We start from the raw sequence: 13,789 nt of genomic DNA, 5'->3' as shown, positions 1-13,789 counted from the left end.
GAATCCATACAGGAGGTGGAGGCTTTACTGGTGGAAAGACTCTGAATATCCCTTTCATGAATTGTTTGATAATCCTTGTGGACCATAAAGATGGGCCTGACGTTGACCTCCTGTAGCGGGATATCGCAGCCAAATGCACCTTGATGGAGGCGTGTGCTAATCCTGACTTTGCTAACAGCAGAATGTAAGGTATAATTTGATGAGGTGCAGCAGTAAGAGGGTGAACACCATTTCTCTTACACCACAGACAAAACCTCTTCCATTTCATCCTGTAGGTTTTGTTGGTACTCTCTGCTCTGGCCTTGGATAGGATGTCCCTACATTCATGTGAGATGTTCAGATGGCTAAACTCAGTGTTCAGGAGAAAGGCTGCTAATCGCAAGGATTTCGGGTCCGGATGGCGCACCTGCCCCTTGGACATTGTCAGAAGCGATGGAATCAGGCGCAACTGAACTGGACGGTCCTCCGACAGTAGCAGCAGTTCCGTGAACCAGTGCTGTCTGGGCCACCACGGGGCATTTAGGATCAGCCTGCACGGTTCTTTCTTGATCTTCACCAGTACGCGGGGGAGAAGAGGAATTGGAGGAAAACCGTAGGCAAAGATGCCGGACCATGCCATGGAAAAACGCATTCCCCCAAGATCCCCTCTAGGGAAGCCAGCTTGCGAAGTACTGGCATTTTCTGTTTTCCTTCGTAGCGAAGAGGTCTACCATCGGTGTTCCCCATCTTCGAAAGATGCTGTCCAGGATCTCCTGGTCTAACTCACATTCGTGGCAGGATGATTTTAGCCTGCTGAAAGTATCCGCCTTGACTTTTTGATCCCCTGGGAGGTGTTCTGCTGTCAGTGATATTCCCTGCTGAATAGCCCATTCCCATATTTCCTGGGCTTCCTGAGACAGGGAAAGAGATCTTATTCCCCCTTGCTTGTTTACATAATGCATCACTGTGGTGTTGTCTGTTCTTATCAACACCGGCGCACCTTTTATCCTTGGCAGAAAAGCCAGCAATGCCAAGCGAATCGCCCTGAGTTCCAGCAGATTTAGATGTAATTGCTGCTCCTCTGCCTTCCAACGGCCGCTGACCTGAAGGTCCTGAATGAAATCTCCCCATCCTTCTAACGACTCATCCGTCGTTACCACTAGCGGTGTTGCTCTTGCTAGAAACGTCAGTCCTTGAGACACATTTGCCTTTTTCGTCCACCACTTTGCTGCCTGCAGCATGACTGGTGTCACCTGTATTGTATCTTCGAAGGATCCCTCTGCCTGACGCCATTGGAGATCGATCTGTTCTTGCCATGGTCTCATCCTTAGCCTGCAGCAAGGTACCAGTGGAATACAAGAGGACATTGTGCCCAGTAAGGATTTATACCTGCAGACTGAAAGAGACTTTCTTTTTCCCAAGTCTTGGAAGAGGGACACAATCCTCGGTTGTCTTTCCTCGGAGGGAAACGCTTTGTTGCATTCCGTGTCCAATATTGCCCCCAGAAAAGTAATCACTCTTGCTGGGTGGAGGTTTGACTTTCTCTCGTTTAGAGTCAATCCTAAATTGGCGAATAAGTCTATGCAAGCTTGCGTCGACGTTCTGGCTTGTCTTCGATGGTGCCTTGACTAACCAGTCGTCGAGGTACGGAAATATTTGATGTCTTTGCTTCCTCAACACAGCCGCCACTGGAGCCAGGCATTTCGTGAACACTCTTGGCGCGGACTTCAAGCCGAATGGCAGCACCCTGAACTGGTAATGTCTTCCGGCTACCCAGAACCGAAGGTACTGCCTGTGTGCAGGATGTATTGGCACGTGAAAATACGCGTCCTGTAGGTCCAATGTGGTCATATGATCTCCTGGGTTCAATAACGGAAGGATGTCCTGTAGGGATACCATCCTGAAAGATTGTTTCTTGAGATGTGTTTAAGGATCTGAGATCCAGAATAGGGCGCCACTGGAGTTTGTTCTTTTTGATAAGAAAAAAACGGGAGTAAAACCCCTTGTTTTCCTGGGACTTCGGTACCGGTTCTATTGCTCCCTTTCGGAGCATTGTCCGAATCTCCTGCCGGAGTTGATGCAGATGGTTGGCTCTCTGATGCATCGGTGGCGTACAAGGGGGCGTCTGAAGGAATTCTAGGGTGACCGATTTGAACAATTTTTAGGACCCATTGGTCCGTTGTTGTGTTCCGCAAATTTTGAAGATGGTGAGCAATCTTTCCACCCAGGGGAGCATCTGACAGAGCCGGAAGATGGAGGTTGTCATTGCCGACGTGTGTTGTTCTTTCCTCGGCCACCCCGTCCTCTTGGAGTTGATTTTGGGTATCCTCCTGACTGACGCTGGTTATATTGCTGACGGTACGGCTGCGATGAGGACTGATAAGAAGATGAATATCTCCCTTGTTGGTATCCTCCTCTATACGAGGATTGACCTCTACCCCTGGAGCCACGAAAAGGGGTTTTTATGTACTGCAGTGTTCCCAGAGCCTTTGCCGTATCAGTATCCTTCTTGATACTTTCCAGCGTATCATCTATATGCTTCCCAAATAATTCTTCTCCATTGAAAGGGAGGTCTAATATTTTGTTTTATACCTCCGGCCTAAATGCTGTTGCTCGCAGCCAACCCTGCCTGCGCAGGACAGCCGCTCCCCCCAGGGATCTAAAAGCCGTGGTCGCTATATCCATAGCGCAGTCTATGACTTCAGCCGAAGTCCTCTCTCCTGCCATGAGAATTTTCTTCGCCTCCTGCTTCTCTGGATCTGGCACCAAGTTAACGTAGGGAGACAGGTCGCACCACATCTGCCTGTCATACCTCCCCAATATTGCAATGGCATTAGCTGCTCTTACAAGCAGAGCAGACATTAATGAGAAACGCTTCCCTGCGTTATCCAACCTTCTGCCCTCCTTGTCTGGAGGTGTTGCAATCTGAGCAGATGGGTTCCTGGATTTCTGTTGTGCCGCCTGCGTGATAACAGAATCAGGTTTGGGATGACCTAAAAGGCAAGCTGGAGCATCGACTGGTGCTTTATACTTTTTATCCAGTCTGGCCAAAACCGGTGTTAACGTCGCTGGCGTCTCCATAACTTTCAATCCTTCTTTCCAGATATGAGACACTAAGGGTAGAGATCGTACAGATCTCCGAGACGAGTCTTTAAAGTCATATAGAAAACATTCAGTTTTCTCCTCTGTCATGGTCAGTGGAAACCTCTTAGTGGCTCTCTCCATCAAACTATGAAATCCACCAATGTCCTCTGGTGGAGAGCTCACTGGTCTCTGCGGAGGAGTTGCAGGTGATGGGGCGATATAATCATGCCATTCTGCATTTGTGTCCGCAATCTCACCATCCTCCTGATCTTCATCGGAGGTATCGTGGTGTGTTGTCGGTGGTGGTGACCTAACAGTAGGTTCCGGCACAATCTCTCTCCTACGAATCGGAGTTCCTGGAACCGACCGTGGACGTGGAGTAGCCTCCATGGTCTGTTGAGCGACTGGAGCCGCTGGGTATCTATTCCTATAATTCTCCAACATTCCCTGGAGATCCTTCAACAAAGAGGATGGCACACTGGTTATCTCCTCTCGTTGCTGTTATCTATATCGGTGTTGTTCCTGGTGTTCTTGATAACCCCCATATTCTTCCTCTGAATCGTATTCCTGGCACTTGACCTGTAGTTGCTAAGGGCTACTGGCAATACCATACTCCTCATCTTCCTCCGAATCTTCTTCCTCCAGTAAGTGAGATGGTAGCAATGGGGAGACCTTGCTTGGAGATGTAACCTCAGGTGTTATAGGTTTTCTCCAAGGCACCAACCCTTTTTCTGGTGTTTTTTCCCTCCGACGAGCCAGTCGACCAAGTCATTGTCGTCGACGTTGTAGTGACCGTCGACGCTGTCCTCGTCGACGTTGTCGTCCTCGTCGACGCTACTGTCGTCGGCACAGTCCCCGTCGACGCTGCGGTAGACACCGCCGTCGAAGCCTTCGTCGGCGGTGAAATCGTCGACTCTGTTTTCTCACCAGCCTTCTCCTTCTTCGTCGACGACTGAGGTGTTTTCGTCGTCGATGGCACCTTTTTAGTCGACGGTCCTGTCGACTGAGTTGATTTCTCCTCAGAAGGCGCAGAAGATCGTTTGATTATCTTGATCTTCTGAGGTGACTGTGGTGGATCTGAGGTGGATTTTGCTCCTTTCACCTCACCAGCAGATCCCTTCTTCCCCTTAGATGAGACTGAAGGGGATTTTGAGGGACTGCGCCCTGAAGACCCTGAGGTGGTCTTTTTTAGGGCCTTCTCAGGTCTTTCCCCTGAGGAATGTGTCTGAGGAGATCTACTTGTCTTCTGAGATCTCTTAAACGCCACAGATTCCCCCTCGCTCTCACTTGAGAGGATTTCCTTCCTGGCTTTGACTTTCTGAAGCCAGATCAGTAGCCTTCCCTCACGATCTCTCAAGGTCTTATTTGAAAAGGTACGACATACCTTACAATCTGCTGCCTTATGGTCTGGGTAGAGACAGTTGATGCAGTCCTTGTGAGGGTCATCTGTACAAAGCCTCTTCTTGGAGTAGGTTGAACAAGCTCTAAATAATCCTTTTCTCTCTATCAGACATGGTTGATGTAAAAACCTCACATTCAAGTCAAAATACTGTAGAAGTAAAGAGTTTGAGCAGAGCTCAAAGGAGACTCCCTAGCACAACCTGCGGTAGAAAAATCTGAGGGGCAGAAGTTTCTCTCAGGAGTGTTCTAGAGGGTGAGGAGCTGTGATTGGTTCAGAGAAAAGTTTGGGCCTTTTTTACATAACAAAGGCTATGGGTTGCAAAAGGGAAATAGGCCTAGGCCTCTTTTCAGTTTGCTATACTACTAAGCACTGCTTTTTTTTTATATACCGGAGACTCCCGTCTCGACGACTGGGAATGATTCAGGCATGTGAATCTATGAAAGTTCCAATACTGAAGTAAATGTCCTATTCAATTTTGGCACCTTTATTATGATTGGGTATGGAATGCTTACTTTTTATGTCATCTAAATTCTGACTGTGTAACATTTTATTTGTTACAGTACTAAAGCCCGAACGTGCTCCTCAATTATTCTGCGGGGTGCAAACGACTTCATGTGTGATGAGATGGAGCGCTCTGTTCACGATGCCTTGTGTGTGGTAAAGCGAGTACTGGAGTCCAAGTCTGTAGTGCCTGGTGGTGGTGCCGTGGAGGCTGCACTCTCCATCTATCTGGAGAATTACGCTACCAGCATGGTGAGTGTTTCACAAATATTTTTGGACTATTTGGTTTCAAAATGCTTTTGAGTATTACATGGTTCTTCTACTGATTAAGAGGGTAGTTTGCAGTTCAGGAGGCTTTGTGACTGGTATTTGGAAAAGGAAGGATGGGTCTTCATTTGTGATCTGGGGGGTGACGGCTATTGCACCATTGGCCCACTTAAATATGCTTATTTAACTTGCCTATTTGCCTTTGCTGTTCTAAGCCCTTTCCACACCTTATGTAGGTTATGTCTCAGACAAGTAACTCTTCCACTCTGCCCTAGTTCAGAGGCACAACTGACTTTCGAACTGCCCCCACCCCACACACATTGGGAGTACCTTTTGTAAAGCCAAAATAACATAGGGTGCTGCTAAGTGTAGTTTCACTGTTATAAGTATAGTCCTCCAATTCCTATCCAGTAGACAACCGGATAAATACGGCATGACATTGGGCCTGGTGGCAACTGCAGGGACCAACCTGCAACTGATTTTGCAGTACCACAAGTTAGTCTGCCCTTTTCCTCGTCATCTGTTTAATCTGTTATCTGTTTCTGCCATGACATCCTACATGCAATAGTGAAACAAACAATGTTATAGTTGCATGGCAGGAGTTTTTTCTTTGGGCAGTTGGGGAAGGTGATAATGGGCAAGTCAGAGGTAACTGGGCAGTATCTGATTTCCTACGGCCACCAACATTACTGCTCTCCAATTTGATAATGAAGTTGCTTCATTTGGCTAAATGCCTTTCGAGGGGTAGTAAAGTAGGGGTGCGAAGTTGCGCATTTGAGGCTTACTCTATCAAGTGGCAGAGATTAGAAAAACGGGTCCTGCATCAAAATAAATAATGCTCCTACTTCAATTGCAGCAGGTGCTATAGTTCAAGAAAAGAATGTGACTTTATTTACATTGAAGGGAAAAAAGAGCAATAAACATCAGTATGTCGGTCCTGTTTTAATGACCTTTGGCATGAGCATTGTACTAGTCAGTGGGCCGATAAGACAGTTCTTGAATTAAATTCCCTTGTCAAAAACAGTGCCTTCACTCGACCAACCCAAGATTTCACCCAGCAGTTGGTGATGTAGTTTTAGGGTGGAAAGTTTCTGGGTTCCAGTACACAACATCTATTGGCAGTCCAGTAACCGGTTTCTATTATGGACCAGTCACTTTTCTGTCCCAGTTCAGGAAGCATTAACGCTAATGTTTTGCAGTAAGGATAGCTTTAGTATGTCTGTGCCCAGTAAGATTCCCCTCTTCCCTCCCAAAGCATGGGGGTTAGGGTACCAAAGTTGCGAGGTCCTTATCGCAAGCAGCAGTTGCTAGACCCATGGCTTCTCCATTTCCCATATGGAGCTAGACCTTGGGTTTGGGGGGAGATATCGCCTGCAAATTGACAGCCAGTGGGGCGAGAGTCCCATGTCTTGCGTATAATAGTCCAAAAATGCAGGTCTCACTGGGACACTGGTCAAGGCCAGATGCGAGAATGTTAACTGTCTATGGCTGGTCTGGGAGAGTGCAGGCTCGCCAGGGTTGAGGCAAGATAGCGTCTCCGAAGCTCAGTGACAAAGATGATGCTTGGTTGTAGTATTTTCCAGTTGGACTACAGGGATCTCTTGGCTACAAGGCACTCTGTTCCTTGAGTTCTATTTCACTACTTTGTTGCCTTTTTGTCATGTACTTCAGGAGCATGGAGTCCAAGGTCGCACGAGCTCTGATTGGTCAAGGTCTTAATGTGAATTCTCGCCAGCTAGAGCTTAACAGAAGGCCACCATTTCTAGGCAACATGAAGGAACGGGGGTTATTCTTACTCGCCTGCAGAAAGTTTTGGGGAGGCGGGTGCTATTCTATCTTCGCTTATACAATAGGTAACTTATCTCTCCAGTTAACCATTAATCTCTATTACGTTTAGACTTCTAAAATTCTGTTCTTAAATCCTTGTGTTAAATAATTTTTTTAGATGTAATGATAAAATAGCTCAGGAGTATTCAAAAATTATACCCAAAATCATATATAATAGAGTTCACACTCATTGCCCCCAATAAGTCTTCCCAGTATCGCAGTTCTAAAATCTGGCATGTGAATGAATTAGAAATGGAGAATGTTACAAAATAAAACATCAAATAAATGACACTATTTATCTGAAGAGTAAGTATTAGTAAGCTACTCCCTTTATATTAGGCTCACCACTTTTCACTAGTTTCCTCCAAGGGTTCCAAGTTTGTTCCAGTACTAATTTTTGTCCATGTAGTAATCCAGTGAATACTATTGTAAGAAAGAATGCCTCTCAGCTAAAATAATGTTGTCTTAGCATTACAAAATGAGGTAGGTACATGGACCTGGATGGAAGTTGGGTGCTAAATCCTTTGTGATATAAATATAGTATTTTTAAAATTGATTTGTGGTGCAGATGAGTCTGTTAGTAAAAGTGCCTATGTTGCTTGAATCTGGTGGTATGGTACATTTCTTTGTGTGCTTGAGAGCGTTCTTATGACTTGCTGGTTAAGCCATTTGTTTGACTACTTCACTAACCGACGGCGGACCATGCGTTTTCTATTCAATACATAGTGGTTCAGAAGAAATCCAATAACCGTTGTGTGAAGACTAGTTTCTGTGCAGGGAGCGTTACCACCATCGAAGTACTGCCCAAAATAGACCATTCTCATTACAAAAGGTCTATTTTTCAGAAAATGATGGCATACCAGGCAAACCACTGCTGACATTGGTGGAATCTGTATTCAAATTAACCCTGGGCGTAGTTCGTGAAGTAGCATTATGCGTAGCCACGCGAAGTACACGTCGCACTAAGCGAGCTATGCGAACTGCACTGTGCAAAATGCTGGTCGCACTGATTGCACAGTGCCAGATGCTTGTCCGCACTGTGCAAGCAGTGCAAACTGCATCTTGCACAGTACAAGCGGTCGTTATCTTCCAGGGGATCCTCATCAATAGTCATAAGCACTGAATATTCCCGCCCACGTGCGGGGACCACGGAAATATTATAAATATATATATGTAAATTATATATAAATAGAGCCACAAATATGTATGCACATATATCATTTTTTCTCACACCAATGCATCCCCAAATATGAGGCTAAACAATGTAAATTTTACATATACTGAATTAGCAATGAAACAAACACATTAGGCCAAATAGCCCTATAACTCTGTGTTTTAATGAGCAAAAGAATCATAAATCTTGTAAATTGCCAATAAATATACATAGTTAGCCACAGGCTGCATTGAACAGCAATAGCATAGAAAATGAAACCATTTTCAACAAAAACTGGCACTGTGCCTTTAAGGCAGCCATGACCCCTGGCTTCCCATCATGCCTCAGGGGTGACAGTTAGGTCAGTTCTTTCCGGATCCTTCAGTTAGGACCCTGGTTCAACAGCTCCTTTTCTTTTTGACTTTCTCTAAAAAAATACTTAGAGAATTTATACAATTTTTGCTTTCACTCGTCTTTTGGGCATAGTGTTAGTGCTACCTTTTTTGAATCTGAAAAGGAATTTTTCTGTCAAATGCCTTCTCTCTTTGACAACTGCCCTTCCTCTGGGAAGAAGGCCAAGACTGACACACTTCCTGTGTGTATACTCTGCCTCCCTGATTCTCATTCTGCGAGTTCTTGTGAACACTGCTAGACTTTATCAAGGAGATAGGGAGAGAATTCGTATTTATGGTCTCTCAGAGAGGTAGGTCTCATAAGAGGCAGAAGAAGCGCAGGACGCGATCGACGTCGAGAGAGTCCCTGACTTGTTCTCCTTCGGCGACTAAGAGGAAGACTTCAGCGCCGAGAAGCAAGGTGCCTCCGCTGCCGTCTACGGGGCGTGCAGCGTCGAGAGAAAGGTCTCCGTTGGAGCATAGGAGCTCGACGTCGAGACAGCCGGCGTCGAAGCATCACCAGTCTTCGATGTCGAGGCACCCTCCGTCGACGCCCAGTCATCTGCGTTCGACGTAGAGGCATCCTCCGTCGACGCCGGCCATCGGCGTTCAACATCGAGGCGCACTCAGTCGACGCCCGGCCATCTACGCTGGACGTCGAGGCATCCTCCGTCAGCGTCACACCATCAACGGTCGACGTCTAAGATCCCCGTTGACGTCTCAACGTCGAAGCAGCCTCAGTCGACGCCCGGTCAACGGTGTTCGACGAGAGGGTCCCCGTCGTCGCAGCAGCATGGGTCGACGTCAAAAGATATATCCGAGGCAAGTCTCTCCTCCAAGATCTCAGGGGAGGTCACCTTCGGGGCAGACTGCTCAGGAGACAGCTAGTCAACCCTCGGATCAGGTTCATGCTTTAACACCACAGCAGAGGTCTCCAAGATCGGCTTCAGCTGCGGAGGTGGAACATTCTTCAGTGCACAGGAGTCCTCCGGCTAAGAGGAAAAAAATATAGGACGAACTTGCTTCAAGAAGTCGTACAAGGTCTACCTCCAGACACCATCCCAGAGGTGGGTCTCCGGTGAGTGTCATTATCCTCTTCGGGCTCCCGGTCTCACCGTGGACTATCTTCAGATGTGATCCTCTACTCCTCGGGTAGTGAGAGGTCCAGAAATTCTCCTGCTTGTTCGCAGCATGGGCAAACTGATTTGCCTCCTCCGGCACGTTCGCCAGTGAGAGCGCTCCCAGAAGTCTCCTTCCATCAGGCTATCTCCAAGATGGTGTAGGCCTCTGCATCACTGGGCTCCAGACAGAGGCAGCAGCCAGGTTGCAAGCTCATCGGGACCAAGTCTCCCGACCCAGGGAGAGATCGCGCTCCCGAGTGCGCTCCAGTAGGTGAAGATCGAGGTCTAGGAGCAGGAGATGTGCTCGCAGATCTCAGACTACTTCATCTACGACCCGTTCTCATAGGGATTATTCTCAGACTCTGACGGACAGTCCTCCATCAAGAATATTCCCTATAGATGACATTTTCACTTTTCAAGACATTTTGGGCAGGGGTGCTTTCAAACTGGGAGTGCCCATGACTACTCCACAGGTCAAAACTTCTGTGATCTTTGAGACCTTGCATCGCAGAACGGCACCCAAGCCTCTGCTGCCTTTCGGACCTGGAATCATAGATCCTGTGAATGAGGTCGGTCTTACTCCAGCGACTATAAAGGCTGCCCCAGCAAGGATTCTTCAAAAAGTATCGCTCGCCAGAGGAGGATCCACTCTTCCTCAGGTCTGACCCACCACCAGACTCTGATCATTGCGGCAGCAAAGAAATCCAGTGCTGTAGCTACCCCATCCACAGTGCCTCCGGATAAGGATAGCAAAATACAAGATTCGTGGGGGAGAAGAGTCTGCAACACCTCAGTCTCTTTTTTCAAAGTCTCTAATGCGGAAGCCCTTTTGGGCAGGTATGACCGATCCCTGTGTAATTGTCGCAAAGTGTATTGAGAAGCTCCCTCAAGAGGACCGTAAAGATTTTGACGAGATTCTTCTGGAGGGCAGCCAGGTCTCCAAACCGATCATAGGCGCCGCGGCGGATGGAGCTACCCTTGCAGCGCATGGAGTGACGGCGAGGAGATCTTCATGGTTGCGCCTGACAGCCTTAAAACCTGAGGCTCAGGCTAGGATCTTGAACTTGCCCTTTTCGGGTACATCACTGTTTGGGGCCAGCACGGATGAGGAAATGCAACGCATGAAATCCGAGTTGTACACTCTTAAGGCCGTAGAGCTTGAAAATAAGGAATTTCAGAGGAAGTACCGCTCCTACAACAAGGGCCCTTCCAAACAGAGGGTTCAAACCCCTCAATGGCAGAAGGGTCAGGACCAACAGGGGTAACAAAAGTCCCAATTCAGAGGCAAGCGAAATTCCAGAGGAGGTGGAAATCCACGCCAGGGCAATAATTCAACAAGTCCCAGCCGAAGCAATGAGTCCTTCCTTCAGCGCTGTTGACCACTCCAGTGAGGGGGGTAGCATTGTGCATCATATGTCAGAGTGGGAAAGCATTACTCGGACAGATGGGTGTTGACTACACTTCAGAATGGGTACTGTCTTCGTTTCAAACGCCTTCCTCCAACTGTCCCTCCAAGGCCAACCTTAAGTCATCAACTCATCCTTTTGAAAAAGGAAGTAGCGATACTTCTCGCAAAATCGGCCATCTAGAGGGTTCGAATCGAGGGGGAAGGGAGTGTACTTCTGATATTTCTTGGTCAGAAAAAAGACAAAAGGCAGAATTCAGGCCCATTCTGGACATAAGAACGCTCAACCTGCACATCAAAAAAGAAAAGTTCCGCATGTTGGCACTTCACCAAATATATCCGAATCTCAGGAAGGGAGATTGGATGTGTTCAATGGACCTCCAAGATGCCTACTTCCATGTCCCGGTGCACCACAAACACAGAAGATTCCTGCGGTTCCAGGTGGGGACCTCTCACTACCAATTCAAGGTCCTTCCCTTCGGGTTGAAGTCAGCTCCCTGGATATTCACAAAGTGTGTGGAAGTAGTAGCGGCCGCTCTATGCCGCAAGGGAGTCTTCGTGTACCGGTATCTGGACGTTTGGCTACTGAAAGGTCCTTCCCCAGACGCGGTCAGGAATCAATTCGAAACCTGCATCCAACTCTCATTGGTTGGGGTTTCAGGTCAACTTCAGCAAATCAGTCTCAACCCACCCAGAAGATTCACTTCCTAGGAGCTCTTCAAGACTGTGGTAGGAAAAGTGTTTCCTTCGGAGGAGAGACCGTGTTCTATAACTCAAGTGTCAGCTGGTACTTCGCCACAAGGTTCAGAAAGTGCGAAAGATTGCCTCCCTGCTAGGTTCGATGGCTTCATGCATCTTTCTAGTCCCGAATGCCAGGCTTCGGATGCGTCCTCTTCAGCAGGATCTGGAGGACAAGTGGGACCAACAGTCTGCTCGCTGGGACGATCTGATTACTCTGTTAGAAGCAGCTCGAGCTTCCATTCCATGGTGGACAAAGAAACGGAACATGCAGGTGGGAATTCTGTTCCATCAACCTACTCCTGCACAGACCTTGATCACCGATGCTTCTCTTCAAGGCTGGGGGCGCACATGGGTCACCTCCAAGTGCAAGGTTTGTGGTCTCCCAAGGAATGTACGTATCACATCAACTTGCTGGAGTTGAGAGCAGTCCACCTGGCTCTCAAAGCGTTCCTCCCCTCGCTTCAGGAAACATCAATATTAGTACAAATGGACAAAACCCCACAATGTAATACTTAAACCAGCAGTGGGGAACGCGCTCACGGACTCTGTCACTGGAGGCCCAGCGCATCTGGCATTGGCTTCTGGCTCGCAAATTGTCTGTCACGGCGGTCCACCTCCCAGGAGAACAGAATGTGAGGGCGGACGCGCTGAGTCGGCATTTCGAAGACCGAGCGCACTGGGTTCTAAACGACGAGGTGCTCGAAGGAATCTTCCAGTCTTGGGGTCGTCCCTCCTTAGATCTGTTCGCGGACGACAAACGCCAAGACTTCGCCTCGCGGTTTTACCGTCCAGGAACAAGGGGGAATGCCCTTTTGATAGACTGGTCTGGGGAATTTGTGCTGATCCCGAAGGTGGTGAGCAAGCGGACACTCGTGCACAACAATGATCCTCATTGCCCCGGACTGGCAGAGACAATGGTGGTACACGGACCTGCTTCATCTGTCAGTGGCTCCTCACAAGAGACTGCCATGCAGGCCGGACCTGTTATCCGAAATGAACGGGAGGATTCATCATCCCAACCTTCCGTCACTGAGCTTGACAGCATGGCTCCTGGGGTCATACAATACGGCCATCTAAGATTGCCACAGGACTGCATGTCCATCCTGAAGGAAGCGAGACGACCTTCTACGAGACATTCTTATGCCTGTAAATGGAAGCGCTTCTATCTGGTGCATGCAAAATGGTCATCATCCTATTAAGGGTCAGGAAGAAGTTGTTCTTCCTGATTTGTTATATCTGGCAAAAGCAGGTTTACAGTTTAATTCTATTAAGGTGCATCTAGCTGCTATAACCGCGTATAGGCGGTCACCATTAAAACCTTCTTTTTTTCCAGTTACCGGCTGTGAAGGACTTCCTGCAGGGGTTGAAAAAAGTGTACCCTCCAGTGCGTCCGCCTTCTCCTCCCTGGGAGCTGAACCTGGTGCTATCAAAGTTAATGGGTCCGCCCTTTGACCCATTCATAAAGCTACTTTGCAGCACCTTTCCTGGAAGGCGGCTTTTTTGGTAGCTCGTAGGGTGAGCGAGATCCAAGCTCTCTGTTCCAAGGAACCCTATACTGTTTCATTTGAATAGAGTGGTATTAAGGACACATCCGTCCTTTCTTCCTAAAGTGGTGTCAGATTTCCATGTCAATCAGACCATTTCTCTGCCCAATTTCTTTCCCAATCCCTCTTCTCCAGCTGAGGGGGCTTTGCACTCTTTAGACCTGAAAAGGGTTTTAAAATTCTATCTAGATAGGTCCAAGGCTATATGTCCTTCTGATCAACTGTTTAACTATGGATCGATCAGAACAGGTCATGCAACCTCGAAACGGTCTATTTCGAGATGGATCGTTTCGTGTATCAAGCTTGCTTACCAGTTGGCGCAGAAAACGCTCAGGATTTCTCCCAAAGCGCATTCCACCAGGGGTAGAGCTGC

At 47.8% G+C, this 13,789-nt stretch overlaps 1 protein-coding gene across 1 annotated transcript in view; it reads left to right on the top strand.

Annotated features, from left to right (window-relative positions):
* The window catches only part of TCP1 (t-complex 1), a 175,772-nt gene that overhangs the window by 115,509 nt on the left and 46,474 nt on the right, over window positions 1–13,789 (top strand). The window contains exon 10 of the mRNA XM_078648976.1: window positions 5,026–5,218. Coding sequence (XP_078505102.1) covers window positions 5,026–5,218 — 193 coding nt within the window. The remainder of the gene's footprint in view (window positions 1–5,025; window positions 5,219–13,789) is intronic.

This window comes from Lissotriton helveticus, chromosome 6 (assembly GCF_964261635.1).
Source record: "Lissotriton helveticus chromosome 6, aLisHel1.1, whole genome shotgun sequence".
Lineage (NCBI taxonomy): Eukaryota > Metazoa > Chordata > Amphibia > Caudata > Salamandridae > Lissotriton > Lissotriton helveticus.
Note: the sequence above shows the minus strand (reverse complement) of the source record. Positions and strands in the feature narration are given on the sequence as shown.